Genomic DNA, 16045 nt, shown 5'->3' with positions numbered 1-16045 from the left:
CTCCAGATTACACCCTCTTCAAGTTACAAGTACTGCAAGATTAGCATCAGGTCAGCCTGGCTCCTCCTGCTGCAGCCAACCTGGCTTCAAGACCCTGAACAGCTGCTCTGACCATCTGGGAAGCTGCAGGGTCAGGCCTGCCTTGGGGTTTCCTCGCACTCGCCTGATAACCTCAGCGCAGCAAGCAGGACCGGCCTGGGCCCTCTGGACTGGATCTGCTCCCTTGTAGGGGACTGGGGCAAGCACGGGGAACCTCCTTGGGAAATATATGTTTATGATAACAATACAGTTTTCGCTTAAATTAGTTTTTGCAACTCCACCTTTGGGAAGCGGCTGAGAAAAAAAGGGACAAATTTGACGTTATCTTCAACGATATCAAATCCTTTGTCTTTTGAGGGTCATTTTGATTTATGGAACGCATGAGTCAGTACCAAATTTGTACTTAATAGAGTTTCTACTAAAACAGGGTTTACAGTGATTTGGGCTGGGCTAATCATCAATTTTGTACTAAGCCTTTGGTGGCAATGTAATGTCTCAGCATGGCTAGATTGAACTACATTTCCCAGAATGCTCTTCCCTGTATGCTTCTGGTTAGTGTAAGGCCAGGACTGTTTCTTCTACTAGGTGACTGAGACCTACCTGCACAGCTCCCTGACCAATGCAGCAATTTCTTGCTACCTTCTAGTATAGTTTTTCATTTAAAAAACAAACATTATTTGAATACCTACTATGTGCTGAAAACACTGATAGGTGCTTTCTGAATTAATCTTCACAATAGCTATGCTAGTATCATCTCTTGATCGACTGTAAACACAGAAGCTGAATTTTGGGGAGTTTACAGAGCTTGCCTACAAAACAAATACCTGAGAGCTAGGTCTTCTGACTTCAAGTCTGTGCTCCTACTATAGCAAAGTTTTGTTTTTGAACTACATCTGATTCCCAGCTATTATTTTCCTTGAAGATTAGACAACACCAGTTCTTTGCTGATTCCATCAATCATTCAAAATACACAACACAGTGTGGCTGGCAAATAACTTGCATTCAAATTTTTCCATCAGTATCCATCTTCTCACAGTTGGTCATTTATTTCAAGGATCCAAAACACTGACCTTTTAGAGTTTTCCTCAGATCTAAGGGTTTTGCTCTTTAGTTGTCATCATAAACATCTTCTGATTACCTTCTTCAAAACATTTGTTTCTAACATAGCTTCATCTCCATGATTTTCCATTAAAGCATCACATATCTGACTTGCATTTTAGTTAAACTCACATAAAATTTGCTGGGCTTTGCTCTCAATAACAGTGACACATTTCTATGCTGGCAGGAAACATTTTTACGCTGGCGAAATGTTTCCTCACTCTCCCCAGCTGCAGGCACAAGATTGACGGGCTGACCTTGAAAGCGAGTTCGGCTGTTGTAAACTGAAACATGTTGCAACATGTCCCCGCTGGGATCACTCCTTCTCTCCTTTCACAAACTACACCAGAAAGCAGTATCACTATTTCACAGTCACACCTGGTAACTGGACACTTGCTGACACCTTTCTACTGTTTATTTCCCATGTCTCAATTTTCCACTCTTCTAAAGGGCTTAGTGTCATCTGAAATCCTGGCACTTGCACTCTGTGCCCAGGGCTGCAGATCACTGATAAAAAAGTTAAATAAAACCCATCTTAGTTCCAATCTCTACATAATGCTCACTTTTTAAACGACTCCATTCAAAGAAGCGCTTTTTTCTTTGTTTCTTCTGTTTAAACTACTTTCTTCTCTTTGACAAACTCATCTCTTCCAGTTCCAGAGTGTGTCTTAGGTGCTGCAGGGCAAGAGAGGGGAGGATGGGCAAGGCATTTGGAACTTTGAATAAATCCTATCCTGGGCTCTCCCAGGTCTGCATGCTTGGTTCACCTAAAACCATTCCAGTACTGGCTGAAGAGCCAGGCTTCTGTCACTAAGTAGCTGTGTGACAAGGGCAAATTCCCTTTATTTCCCTGGTTCTCAGTTTCTTCATCTGTAAAATAAAGCAACTGGCCTCTGTAATCTGTGGTGTTTCACGTTTAGATATAAAACTATGATTCTGGTAAAGCTTAATCGGTCTTAATAGATGGCAAACTGTTACTTTCTCAAATAGGCTATGTTTGTTTAAGATGTGGATGATGTTTATTTGGCCTACAGGACATTTGGTACCTTTCTTATGGATGGAAGCTCGTATCGCTAATCAGAGATGAGGCAGATATTGAAAGCAATAAAGAGACGCAACCTGAAAAACTTAAGCCACATCTCTAAAAGAGAAAGTACACAGACATGTAATCTAGCACCCTGGAGGGATTTTACATAGAAACAAAGTTTTTAAACGAGAACATAAGGGAAATGGCACTCCCACATCCCATTGGACCATCTAGTCTCCTGCAGGTGGCTGAAGTGTTAAGACAGCTAGATGCTGAGTGGCATAAATCCAACTGGGCCAATGAGGAGGTATGGGTTGACCCAAGTACTGAGAAGCATTTGAAGTTATACGAAAGTGCCAGTATCAGCATTCACAACTTCAATGCCTACAGGGCCAGGCAGGTCACATGAAGGAGTAAACGTTGCTGATGGTAACACTGTAGGGAGTCGAGGAACTGGGGCAAACTAGACAGCATATGCCTATCTGTAAGGCCTCTAAATTCAATTCTTTAAAAAATGGTCCAAGTGAAACAAAACCCACCTGTAGACCAGAATCAGTCCTCATGGTACCAGTATGTAATCTCTGACTTTACAGGCACTTCAGCCCCCTGGATTTCTTTGCTGACACTTCAGTAGAAACTAAACCCCGTTACTCTGGTAAAGCTGAGGAGTAGGGGGACATGTGGACAGATGTATTCCTCTGGAAAAGTAATGTAAAAGATGCAATTTATTTGACAGATGAAATTTCCACTTGTTGATAATAAAACTTCTATTAGAAAAAAACACACAATCCTTCTTCAGAGAATAATAATTGTGCCCACTTCACAGGGTTCTAGTGAGGGCTGAAAAAGATAATCACTTAAGATACTTAATGCAGCACCTCGCACATAAATGCTCCCACCATCATTACTGCTTTATTAGGTGACAGAATGCAAACCACATTCTTCCACAGAACCTCAAAGAATTATAACAGTCATGTGCTGCATAACAACGTTTTGGTCAACAACGGACTGCATATACAACGATGGTCCCATAAGACTGGTACCACATAGCGTAGGTGTGTAGGAGGGCATACTATCTAGGTTTGCGTAAGTACACTCTGTGATGTGTGCACAATGACGAGAGTGCCCAACGACGCATTTCTCAGAATGTATCCCGTCACTATGCCGCACGTGAGTGTATCCTCAGGCTGGGGAGGTTTAGAGGTCTTGTATTAGGTCTGTGCTTTCTAGATCCTGCAGCTGCTCAGGCACTGTGGGCCTCTTTAAGGTGTGAATACAGCACATCGGTCACGTCTCTCCTCCCCCCTCCCGTGCCCTAACTCAAGATCCCAGCCCTGAGATTCTGGGGAAAAGTTAGAGTGAAGGATTCTAGAACATCTACTCCTTGTGCCTCCCCCCTCCCTCCAAGATGTTTTAAATTCATTATTGAAATTAACACACCATCCCCAATCCCACCCATTATAATAATACTCCTACAAATCCTAGGAATCCTTTATAAGGAAGTGGATGTCTTTAAAAAATTCATAAAGCATAGTTGGCATGCTTTGACATGACAAAACACCTCTACCCATAGCTTCTGTTTGTTTTTCCCCTCTCCACCCCTCAGCTGAAGGTAAACACTGCTGTGTGGAAATATCATGTTCTACCCAACTTTTGAAAAAAAGAGAATATTCTAAAATTTTAATCCATGCTCTATTACAAATCTTTATTATTTCATGGGTCAAATACTGAATCTTTCTCAGTCTTCTGCAATGTAACTCGGATAAAGAACCATTTGGAATCAATGAATGAGTGAATGAACAAACGAATGAATGTATCTTTGAAAATCAAGGAACACACAAAGAATAAAATTATTACTCTTGCTTAAAAAATTTAGTTATTTTCAAAACAGCTCAACAGAAACATGATTTTTGTCTGCTTTTCAGAAGTTCAGAATAGATCATCAAATACTAGTAAACACATTAACCATATGATTACAAATGAGCTAATTTTAACACTTTAAATGCAAAGGTTTTTCTGAAGTATACTACTTTACCTATTTTTTGGAAACTTTTCCTTCCTAATGGTTAAAACATGTATAAGTATGTCTTACTTTATAAAGGGTGAAAATCAAATATCAGATGCATTCAAGAACCCTAATATTATATGAAAGCTCCTTTTGAAATATCATTATGCTTCTGATTTATTTCCTTTTGAAATTTAGATTTTTCCATTCATTATAGGACAACTACAATGAATAATAATGTCAAATGATATTACTAAAGAATACTGATTTATTTTACTATTTGTTTTCTGTCCCCTAAAGGAAAAGAATATCAAAGAAACACCCAGATTACGTTTAACTTCAGGGGCCGGCCCCGTGGCTTACCAGTTAAGTGCGTGTGCTCCGCTACCGGCGGCCCGGGTTCGGATCCCGGGCACGCACCGACACACCGCTTCTCCGGCCATGCTGAGGCCGCGTCCCACATACAGCAACTAGAAGGATGTGCAACTACGACATACAACTATCTACTGGGGCTTTGGGGGAAAAAAAAGGAGGAGGATTGGCAATAGATGTTAGCTCAGAGCCGGTCTTCCGCAGCAAAAAGAGGAGGATTAGCATGGATGTGAGCTCAGGGCTGATCTTCCTCACACAATCAACCAATCAATCAATCAATAAAAAGGTTAACTTCATTTTATTTGTCTCTACTTCACTGTTCTAGTGGCAATGGGTTGCCTAAATCGCTAACTACCTCCCTGCACATCTTACAAAGTATATATCTTTTTCGGGGGACGGGGTGGTAGAGAAGCAGCAGCTCCACGAATATGGAAGACTTGGACAATGAAGGAGACACTGAGGTGTACTCTTGATTTAATTAAGAAAATATAATCTTTGCAGAGTCATCTTCTTCCCAGTAAAACACAAGAAAATCCTAGTTAAGGATTGAGATAAACTAATCAATCAGCTTCCCGAAAGGACATTAAAATGGTTTTATAACAGCTCCCCCGACTCCACAGGATTTTCCAGTGATTCAGGTCCACGACCAGAAATGGTCACTAGATCCACCTTTCTATTTTCACGTTTGCATAGATAGTGAAAATTTTATTTTTGTTCCCCCGCAGGTTTTTTTTAATTCGCTTTTTCTCTTTGATCACACCCACAACAGCAGACTCAGATCCACCCATAGCTAAGAGCAAATCATAAGGTAACAACAAAACAAGCAGAGGTGAATGAACACAGATGGAAGTAGGAGGCTGTTCTGGGCAGGACTGGCTACATCATTTGCAGAGTCTAGTGAAAATGAAAATGCAGGGTCTGTTGTTCAAAAAGTATTAAGAATTTCAAGACGGCAACAGCAGAGCATTAAACCAAGCACAGGGCACGAGCACGGAGCCCTGTGCAACTAACAGCAGAGGTCGCAGGCCCGTGAAGCTGGCCTGGGTCCTGCAAGACACTTGCCAGGCTCTCTGGGTTTCACCAAAACAGTGAGAAAGCCTTCTCCAGGAAATAAATAGGGTCAGCAATGCAAGCCTTAAGAACAAACTCAAATCTCCAATAAAACAAATACATGGAAATGAAATAAAGGCTGCTTGGAGATACAGCTCTTTGCGGGAGGGACGAGAGTGTTGGGATCTGTTCATTCTTATACTCCCACTGACTAGCAAAATGCCTAACATGGAATAGATGCTTATCAATGTTGAAATGAAAAACAATGCAAATGACAACGAACATTTTCATCAACTAATCTCCTTTTTTTTTTTAAAGATTTTATTTTCCCCCCAAAGCCCCAGTGGATAGTTGTGTGTCGTAGCTGCACATTCTTCTAGTTGCTGTATGTGGGACTCGGCCTCAGGATGAACGGAGAAGTGGTGCCTCGATGCGCACCTGGGATCCGAACCCGGGCCACCAGCATCGCAGCGCGCGCACTTAACCACCAAGCCACAGGGCCGGCCCTCAACTAATCTCCTTTTAGGAAAGCAGTTCTTCTTCCCTTTAAGATTGCTGTGTGTTCTAGACAGCCATCTTCTTCTCTCATCTCATACAATACATTAACCACACAGAATAATGTTTGAGATTAAATCTCAGTACCAACAGCATCCTAAAATATCTAAAATATCTGGCAGAAACAACGCGGTTCACAGTCAGCAACAGAGAGAGAACAAGTTCCCATTCACTAGCTGGAGCTGGCCAGGAGGAGGATTTGCCATTCTCAGCAAATTATATTATCCACAGGGAATTCATGCTGAATCTTAAGTCTGACTTGAAGGGAGTCCCTATTTCCCAGCCCACAGGGAAACTTGAAATAGCCATTAAAATGACATTTCAAAATAATAAAAGAACTCAAAGAACCGGAGGAACAAAATAAATGGTGTTGTAAAAGGAAATGGAAACATTACCATAATTAGAGCTTTTAAAAGAGACACTTTAAACACTGGTTGAACACTGACTTGTTTACAATAGCACTCAAGGCAGACTGCGAGAGTCTAAGAGGGGAGAAGGGGAAAGTGTCAGTATTTACAAGAAAGGAAAGGTGAAGAAAGCTTTCCTAAGGTCATTGGAACTACTTCCTGAAACCCAGTTTAAAAAAAAAATCAAAACACCATTTTGGCCTTTATGAGGATATACGGCTCCACCTAATCTGGCTTTGCCATGGATATGCCATAGGCCCAAATATGTAAGTGGAAGAAAAGCGCCCCCACACAGTCTAAAAATGTAATAACCTAACTCCCTTGTCACTCATCATCACACAAAAGATGCACTTATCCACTTTATGTACATAAACAGTGCAGTTTTCAATGTGGGCATTTATTCCCAGTTAAATGACACCTTGTCCAGTAAGTTCTTCCCAGACAGGAACTGCATTTAACAATTGAAGAATGCCCCATACAAGCTCATACAGAGATTAAGTATCTTTTAAATCCTTCTGGTAATAGCTGCTAGGCAGTTTTACCTAGCAGACTAGAATACAGCGACGCGTAGTCCAGTACTTTAGAGAAGTTGGGAGACGTACAGAGAGACCCACAGAGGCTGAGAAGCACAGAAAACACAGACACAGCCCCCACTAGACGGAGGGAGCTTGGAACAGGTCCCACAGACCTGGAGTTTCCACCAGATGTGCCACAGTGTGCTAAGACTGTCCTTGGCGAGTAGACTGACTGTGCTGGCTACAGCAGTGGGTCCACTGCTTTGCTTCCATACTACACAGTGCTCCCCGCTAGGAGGGCGAACAGCCCCATCTGAACAGCAGGCTACACACATGTCCTGGAAAAAAAGGAAAGGTTATCTGACCTCATTAGGGCAATTAGAAGCTCCTTTGCACTGTGCAAACATACCATTCAACAGTGAGTAATGCAAAGACAAACATGTTTTGGTAAGAAGAAAAATGTCCCAGAATTAAAAATTTTAGAAACCGTGCATGCAGTCAGCAACTTAAAGTTTGAAGCCTAAATTCACTCTTCAAAAATTATTTTTGCTTTTAAAAGTTTTCTCCTTAGTATTGAAAAAACTAAAGAGGGACTTCCTCACTGGAGAAAGACTTGGAAAAACCCCAGACCTAAAGTAAAAGCAGTGATCCCAGCCAGCAGTTTTCTGGCTTCCCCTTGCTATTATTAAGTATCCTTCTGTTTGACTAAGAATTTCTCCGCCTCTCACAAACCATCTTTTTTCTTTCTATGTCCAGAAAAATCTGAAAACCATGTGTTGATAATGAGCCTGTTGCTATGCAAATCATTAAAACACATTACAAAAATCTTTCCTTTGAGTCAGGAGGAGAACATAATGGGAGGAGATGAACTTCAAGCAAAGACTCCCTTTGCTGAACACAAAAGCTGGCAAAAAGGAATATGAGAAGCAAAGCAAAACGGAAAAAATTATGGTGGTCCCATCCCTTGAGTCATTTTAACCAAAGGGAGAAAACTAACATTTTTAAAGCCCCAAGGTAATATATCTTACAGTTTGGAGTGGGGTTAACAAACTCTCTTCTTAATCTCTTTAATTCCTACGGTTTCATGACTCATCCTCCATCTGTCTACTAGGGTGTCCTTTTCACCAGTTTTTTCACACTTCTGTTAAGAGTGTCAAGAGATTTTTTTTTCTTTTTATGTATACTCCTGTGCGTATTCTTTTGATAGCTTTTGTCTTCTCATTCAGTTATCACCAAAATGTAGGGCCTGAATTGTCCATTTCTTCTCCAACTCCAACATAGTATCTTGGCAGATTTCTCTTACTTATCAAGAGATTTGTTCTTTAAAAGTCACATCCAGGAGACAAGATAAGACAGAGTATGTTATGACACAGTATATAAGACAGAGTATATTAAAATTAATGTCAAAAAAGCAGAGCTTCTCAATTTTCTAATTTAAAAAATCTAGACTTGATAATTTTAATAAAGTCAATCACCATGTTAGTTTGCAATCGACATCACTCTCAAATTTTTGTTGTGTTGTTCTGAACGCTCTATTAACCTGCAAGTTTTCAAGGGTGGGATTGTCTGGGGACAAGAAATGAAAAACATGCCTTTTAAATATATCTTCCTTTCACCCCTTTGTGTCTTGATATATGTAGATTCACACACATGCCAAAAAAAAACACGGAGTATTAATTCTAAACTCTTTGTCCTTATTCAGAGAGAAGAAATGGCTAGTCCCAACTAATGCTATAGAACCTGTTTTACTCTCAGAAGTATCCAAACCATCGCAAACATGTGTTGGGTGAAAACAAGTTTGGTTGGCTCCAGACAAAGGCTTATTTTTTCAGCACAGATGGTTGCATGGTTGCCTCCTCCAAGGGGTTGCCCACAATGAAAGACAGATTTCTATTTCTAATCTATGCAAATATCTTACTCTTCGGGGCATCACAAAGACTAACTGTTCTGTGTCAGACACTGCAAATCCCAGGTGCTCTCAGAGATGCCACAGCCCATCTCCACCTGAGAGGCTTGTTAACTCTGATAACAGCAGATGACTGGAGAGTTAGTCACTAACCCACTCCTAATGACTGTTGTTGGGGCCTTCTGTGAAACATTCCTCGGAATCCTGCCCCACCACCACTGCTTCTCCTTGGCTGTTCTGCCTGGAAGACAGTTTCAATATTCAGTTTGAACCCCAGATGCTTCTAAAACCTCCCAAGAAGGCTCAGATTCCCAAAGGCTCCTAATGGCTATTAGGAGCATTCTTCACCTTGAGTTTGGCTCATCCATTCGTCTCTAACACCAAACCCAGAGACCTTGAGCATTTACAAATGTTATTCTGTCCAAACCAGGTCTCCTTTATACTCTAGTCCATATGCCTACAACCCGCTGTCGGTCTCATGAAGCATACCTGGGTTGCTGGTGGCAGCCCTCAATCTTCTCAAGCATGTTATTCCCTTTTCCTTATCTTTCTCCCTCTATCAATTTTCCTTTCTTTATTTACAACACTTTTTTCTTTATTTCAATATCTCCTCAGCTTAAGTCTCTGACCTGCTCTGACACCCCTTGGCACACTCCAGTTTTAGGGCCCCTTGGAGCAACAAAAATCCCTGCAATGCTGAAAAAAAATTTTTTAAAAACCCACACACAACTCCTCATGCGAACCCAGCTCCTAACCTTAAACATGTTTTGCTACATAGAGAAGGTTATACCTGAAATCTACATAGTTTAGTTCCAATGTTTAGATCTAAAAATGTCTTTCAAAGTTTTCAATTATTTTCTTCGTTAGTTTTTCTGATCAAATGACAGTAACAGAGTTTGCTTCAAAATCCTGTGTTTGAAAACACTTCTTTCCCTCCTTATCAAACTTCATCTTAAATGAACCAAGCTAAGTGAGCAAAAAGAAATTCTAAAGAAAAAGGAAAAAAGTCCTTCCTAATCTCCAGCCTCAATAACCACCACTGCCAAAAATTCTCACTCTAAACCTCAATTTTTGAGATTTAAACACTTCTTGCTTCAGCTTATGAATGCAAATATTGACAAATAATGTAGCATTAAGTTTACTTACATGGAAAATCTAAAACTGTAAAGAGCTTTAGAGGTTAACGAATTTATTGATTCTCAAGTCGGGATGAACATCAGAACCACCTGAGGAATATTGTTTATTTTACACAATACATCCTCCTGATCCCCAGCCCTAGACATTCCAATTCAGACTTCTGGTACAGCCCTAGAATCCATATTTATAATAAACGCTCCAGGTAGTTATGATATAGCAAGGCCTGGTCTGTTGGAGAACCACTGATCTATTGCAACATCCTACCCAATATGGCGGTCTCCTCTACAAGACACCACACCAGCTATCCACTCTGTGCTACAGTACTTTCAGAGACAGGGGCTCTTGTCTTTTTATAAGAGTGCTTGTTCCACATTTTTATGGGTTTAATTATTAGAAACTATGTTCTTATGTTGAGCCAAACAACCAAAGTCTTTCAACTCTTTGAGCTTCACTGACTATTGGCCCTAATTTTGTGCTCCAGAGCTGACAGAGAATTCCCTCCCCACAAGAGTCCTCAAATATCCAAAGGCAGCTACTGCACCCTTGCAAGACTTCATTTTTCTAAGCTTAAACAACCTTTTCTCCTTAACTTCATAAAGCACATTTTCTGAGTCCCTCACCATTTCAACTGCTCCTCCTCAACAACAGACCTTACAGAACAAGTCTGTCTAGAGCAACAACACTCCACTTGTCCTTACAGCCTGAACTTTTTCCAGTATGCATTAATTTATAGTCCATGTTTCATTCTTGTTACTCACTGCCTTGCATTTAATGGTCCAAGAGCCGCAAATCAGCAAGTACTTATTAACCTAGTGCTGTATTCCTAACACTGTGTCAAGTACTCAACGAAGATTCAAAAGCCAGTGGAAATTGTCCCATTTTGAGGAGTTAATTTCTTGTACAGAAATAACTTAGATAAGTGAAATAACTTAAAAACAATACACGATGGTATGTAACCAAGTGCTTCGAATGAACAACACCTGAGAGACTGAACAAAGGTTTCCTGGGTCAGACTGTGGCCTATTTCATGGACTCTCTTTAGAGAAATATCACCTATTTAACAACAGTTTTTGATTTAAAAAAAAGAAAAAAGAAGGAAACTATCATCTTAAAATGTATATAAAAATTTCAAATGCATCCTTATTTCAGAAATTTAAAATCTAAGAAACTACACATGGCAATAATCAAGTAGAATACATTCCTTCTTCTCTCTCTCAGTGCATCACTGGCATTGCTTCCCAAGCACTCTGAATGCCATGATCCGAGGAAAAGGCAAAAAGTAGAGGGTTTACATAATTCCCTTTATTACTGGAAATAACCATTTGATGAGGAGACATTCCTCTGCATTTTTTTTTTTTTTTTGGTGAGGAAGATTGGTCCTGAGCTAACACCTGTGCCAATCTTCCTCTATTTTGTATGTAGGACACTGCCACAGCAAGGCTTGATGAGCGATGTGTAGGTCCACGCGCGGGATCTGAATCCGCGATCCCCGGGCCGCCAAAGCAGAGCAAGCGAACTTAACCACTACACCACCAGGCCGGCCCTCCCTCCCTGCATATTTTAATGGAAAACTCTTACCAATAAGTGAACTTTACTAATAGCAGCAAAAATGCACTTGTTTTATTCACAGAATCACAGACTATCAGAACTTTAGGAACCTTATGCAAATCCCTCACTTGACAGATGAGGGGGAAATATCATTTCAAAGATGCAGGTGTTTACGCCAGGTAAAGCAGCCACTGAGCAGAAGGATGGGACCAATCCCCAGGTCTTCTCTCTCCTGTTGGCTTCCTGTCTCTTCTTACTTAACCTAGGACAATCAAAACTCATGCCCTTCCAACATTTTCATCAACCCTACTCCCTTCTTCAGTTACCTTCTCAAGCCTCAAATCCAAAGTCTGATGTTACATTTTGTTTTGGGGACATTGAGGGAAGGAGTGGACCAAACAGTATCAAGTGGTTAAGTTTTTATTAAATTCTAGTATATCTATTTGACTCACAGTCTCCCACTAATACTTCTATGCTACTAGCCACAAAATTCTGCCTGACTCAGGATCACTGCTACCTTACCAGCATTATAGGGAACCACTAGGGTTAGCTATATGGATTCAAACAAAAATTCTTAAGTTGCAAAGCAACTGGTAAACACAATCCCCCACCACCCCACCCTCTCCCCGACTCCACACACTCACACACATACACATCCCTCAATCAACCAGCTCATCTACTTCATCTGAAGCCTCACAGTTAATCCACACCCTCCTTTGGAACACGGGGAAAAAATGCACCTACCTCGTGGCCTCTTGCTGAAGCCATGACACATTTGGCACATAGAACATGACTCCAAAGAAGAGCAGCGGCTCATTAGCGAATTTGTCCAGATGTTTCTTCAGAGGTTTCTCCAGCTCCACCCATCGTGCTTGCTGGCTCTTGCTGAGAAACCAAAGGCCAAAGTAGTGCGTCTAGATCAAAAGGTAAAACAGCATCAGTTCATGCTTACAAGGGACATCCTGAGACCACATAGGCAACAAGACTCCAGCACCTTATGTCACCTTTGGTTCCCCAGCCCAAAAAGGATCCAGCTTTTACTTTCTAACTTTGGGAAAAATTGAAGGAAACCACATGTACACAATACTGTAATCTACACTGAGTATCCAGGTGCAATATTCACACCCATTGCTGCCATTGGTACACGTGGGCACTGATGCACCTATGTCAGGTAAGGAGGACGGTGCAGGGTGGGCACAGCACTGACTTCTAAGATCTCAAGGCTGACTTTCCTGTGCCTCCTGAATGCCCCGTGATCTCACATGGCGCATGTTGGCACAGGCAAACACAGTTCTTACACCTGCTGCAAAGCAACTTATTACTCAACTCCTAAGACAAAACCTTCTGCCAACTGAAAGCTTCCACACTGTAGAATATTTTCATATAGTACCAGATTTTAACAGAACATCGATTCACTCTTTTTGAGCTTTAATGAAGTACTTTAAAAAAACATTGGCCTCGCCCACTTCATTATACATGAATTGCAGCAAATCTCTCCCCCATATCAAGCTTTGAGAGTGGAAGGATGTCCCCTCCACAGCTGCCAGAGGAGCCTCTGGTGGCTGTTCCTGGCAGATTACGGTGGGATTTGATAGATGAAAGTGAGATGTTCACTCTCAGACTCGAAGCTTCTACCAGTTTAGTTTTGAACAACATGCTAAATGATTAAAACAGGTACTTTTATGCATCCAATCCTGTCTTTATATTAATTCATGCTAGGATTTCAGGATTAACACAACAATCACCAAAAAACAGATCACTGCTTTTGAAGCATTCTTTCATATTTCAATTATAGCCTAGAACAGTTTACAGCACACCTGGAAATCTGCCTTCAAGAGAATGTTTTCATTACAATGTTTAATTTCCAGAGGCATTTTCATGCTGATGTTCCCACTCTAGCTGGCTGCCCACTCACGGATACCATAGATCAATCCCTACCAAAATCTGTAATCAAGTTTTGACTCTGACTTTACTAGAAAACCAGAAATGTCCTTGCCTACACAAAGCTACAGACCCAAACACTCTAACGGATATTCTTAAACGGGTGTACTTTCAGATGGGAGCAACCATTTGATCAGCTCTCCTCCAGGATGTTCCAAAGGGCAAGTTCACACCAGAAACCTACGCATTTCTCCAGCAACAAAATGCCAACAAACAGAGCCAAGGTTACATTTTGACCAACTTAGACAAACTTGCTGGAGTGAATTCTGACCCTATTGTGCATTTCCCAGCTTCACTGAGTCCACTGGTTGTTCCAATGTGACTGATGATGTAGAGGAAATGAAATGCAGCTGAATAGAAAGAAAACAGGCTTTGAAGTCAGTTCATCTCCCAGCTTTTGCACTCACTGTCTCAGTAACTTCGAACAAGTTACTGAGGCTCCCAGGGTCTCAGAGTTTTCTCATCTGTAAAATGGGGATGACGATCACAGCTATCACCCACAGGCTGTTAGGGGTGTAAAGGAGGTAATGCCTGTCGACCGTGTATGTGGCACATGTGAAGTAACTACTTCATAAATGGTGCTTTCTGTTGATGCTGCTGCTACTATTATCATCGTCGTCATCATCTGTAAATGGAAGCAGGCAAGCCTCAAGAATCTTTCTCATCCACACGACTGACATCCCTATAAACCACAGAATCAGAAAACCGAGGTTATCTGGAAATAAATGAGAAAAAGTGGGCAAGAGTAAAAGCTGGAAGACCTATAAATAACAAAAAATCTAAAAGATATAAGAAAAAAGAAAAATCACAAAGCAGTGCCTCGCCCAAGATTGTCTTTAGTCTCATTATAGGTGTTTATGGGACACGGGACCATCACTCTGATGCTGCCTGAGGGCATCAATGATGTAGGTTCAGGCTAACCTTAAAATGAGGTAATCTGGGTACTTAATAAACTGTCTGAAAAGGGTCCAAGGCACTTCTGCATTATACTGAGCTCCCTTACGGAGCACAGTGCCGTATAAGGGTATTCCACTGTATTTTGGATGGCTAGGAGTGAGTTTGCATATAATAAATGAGGTAATATATGTAAACAGTAACCTGCTATGTAATAATTATTTTAGTTGGAAAAGAGTCCTTCTATAAGCATGGGTGGAGAAAGGGAGGGCAAACTTTGCAATTGCTTAATAGGCCAAGTATGATTTATTATTTTTTACTAAAAGTAGTCTTGACATTTGGGGGTATAATTTTGTGGTCCATACTTCATCCAAATTATAACAGTCACTCAAATTACTAACATTCAAATTATGAAGGGTCCAGAGTAACTGCATAAACATTCTACAATTGATTTGGCAAAAAATAATTTTAATTTTTACTGCTCCTATGCTTTGAAGGCTAGTATTTTAAATTTCCTTTTCTCATTCTCGCCCACTCAATCATTAAACCAGACCTGATCTTCCCCCTAAAAACCACCCTGAGAAAGAATATTCCACGGAGTACACCTACATATGCATGCACATAGATACAGGCACACACATGCATACAACGAAAAGGAGGATGATGAGGTACAAGAGAAATCATGGTAAGGTTAACAGTCTTGAGCCATAATTACTAGTACAGAGCTCTAAATAACAAGGTAAACCACTTCTAATGCTAAAACCTAATTCACGGTATAAGACTGTTTTGTTGCTGCGATATAGCCTTTTCCAGAGGACAGAGGGTATTCCAGGGTGACTCGCTATGCATTTAGCCAATGAAATAATTACATAACTACTCAAGAAGTGGGGTTTCCAGTGCAGGGTAGAACTGGGGGAGGCAGGTAACCTGGAGGACAGTTTCTGCCTACTCAGGGCCAGAAGAACCTAATTTCAGAAGTGCTGAATTCAGTTATCTAGTAAGAAGGAAAGTCCATTTACGAGATGCCCATCCCCACAGTGTTTTGTGAAGTATGCCCAAAGGAACCCTCTCCCTTCCCACCCTACCTCCCTCATTCTTCCTCTAGTATATCCCTACTCTGGAGTGTTCAGGAGAGGAGAAGGGCCCAGTCTCAAAGTTCATACCCTGCTCTATTCAAGTCTGCAATGCAGCACAAGTTTATTCTGCCATGTCTACACAGTGCTTCACAGGAAACGGAATCAGAACCTAACCTCTCACTTAAACTAACATGTGCACCAATCAACTTCCTGTGTATTGGCCAAGGGAGCATTAACCCCATCAGGCCCAGGTGAGATCACACCAGGCCTATTCATAACTGACTCGCCAATTTAAATTCCAGCTGAATTCTGGACTCTGAGCTTCACTGCTAAACACTGCCACATGGTTGAGGAGAATGTGGTGGATGATTCCAAACAGAAACCACCTCCTCCATGACCAAAAGGATCCTACCACATTGCCTGAGTAAATGTCTGAGGTCTTGTTTTGTTTATCTCTGAAGCACCAAACATAAGT

At 41.1% G+C, this 16045-nt stretch overlaps 1 protein-coding gene across 2 annotated transcripts in view; it reads right to left on the bottom strand.

Moving 5' to 3' along the window:
• Nucleotides 1–16045, bottom strand: part of PTPN14 (protein tyrosine phosphatase non-receptor type 14) — a 176354-nt gene that overhangs the window by 87138 nt on the left and 73171 nt on the right. For both annotated transcript variants that reach the window (XM_087439116.1, XM_004424908.3), the window contains exon 3: nt 12404–12573. In XM_087439116.1, coding sequence (XP_087295242.1) covers nt 12404–12573 — 170 coding nt within the window. The remainder of the gene's footprint in view (nt 1–12403; nt 12574–16045) is intronic.

This window comes from Ceratotherium simum, chromosome 2 (assembly GCF_057802395.1).
Source record: "Ceratotherium simum simum isolate JZ-2026a chromosome 2, ASM5780239v1, whole genome shotgun sequence".
Classification (NCBI taxonomy): Eukaryota; Metazoa; Chordata; class Mammalia; order Perissodactyla; family Rhinocerotidae; genus Ceratotherium; species Ceratotherium simum.
This window is presented reverse-complemented; position numbering and strand designations above follow the sequence as displayed.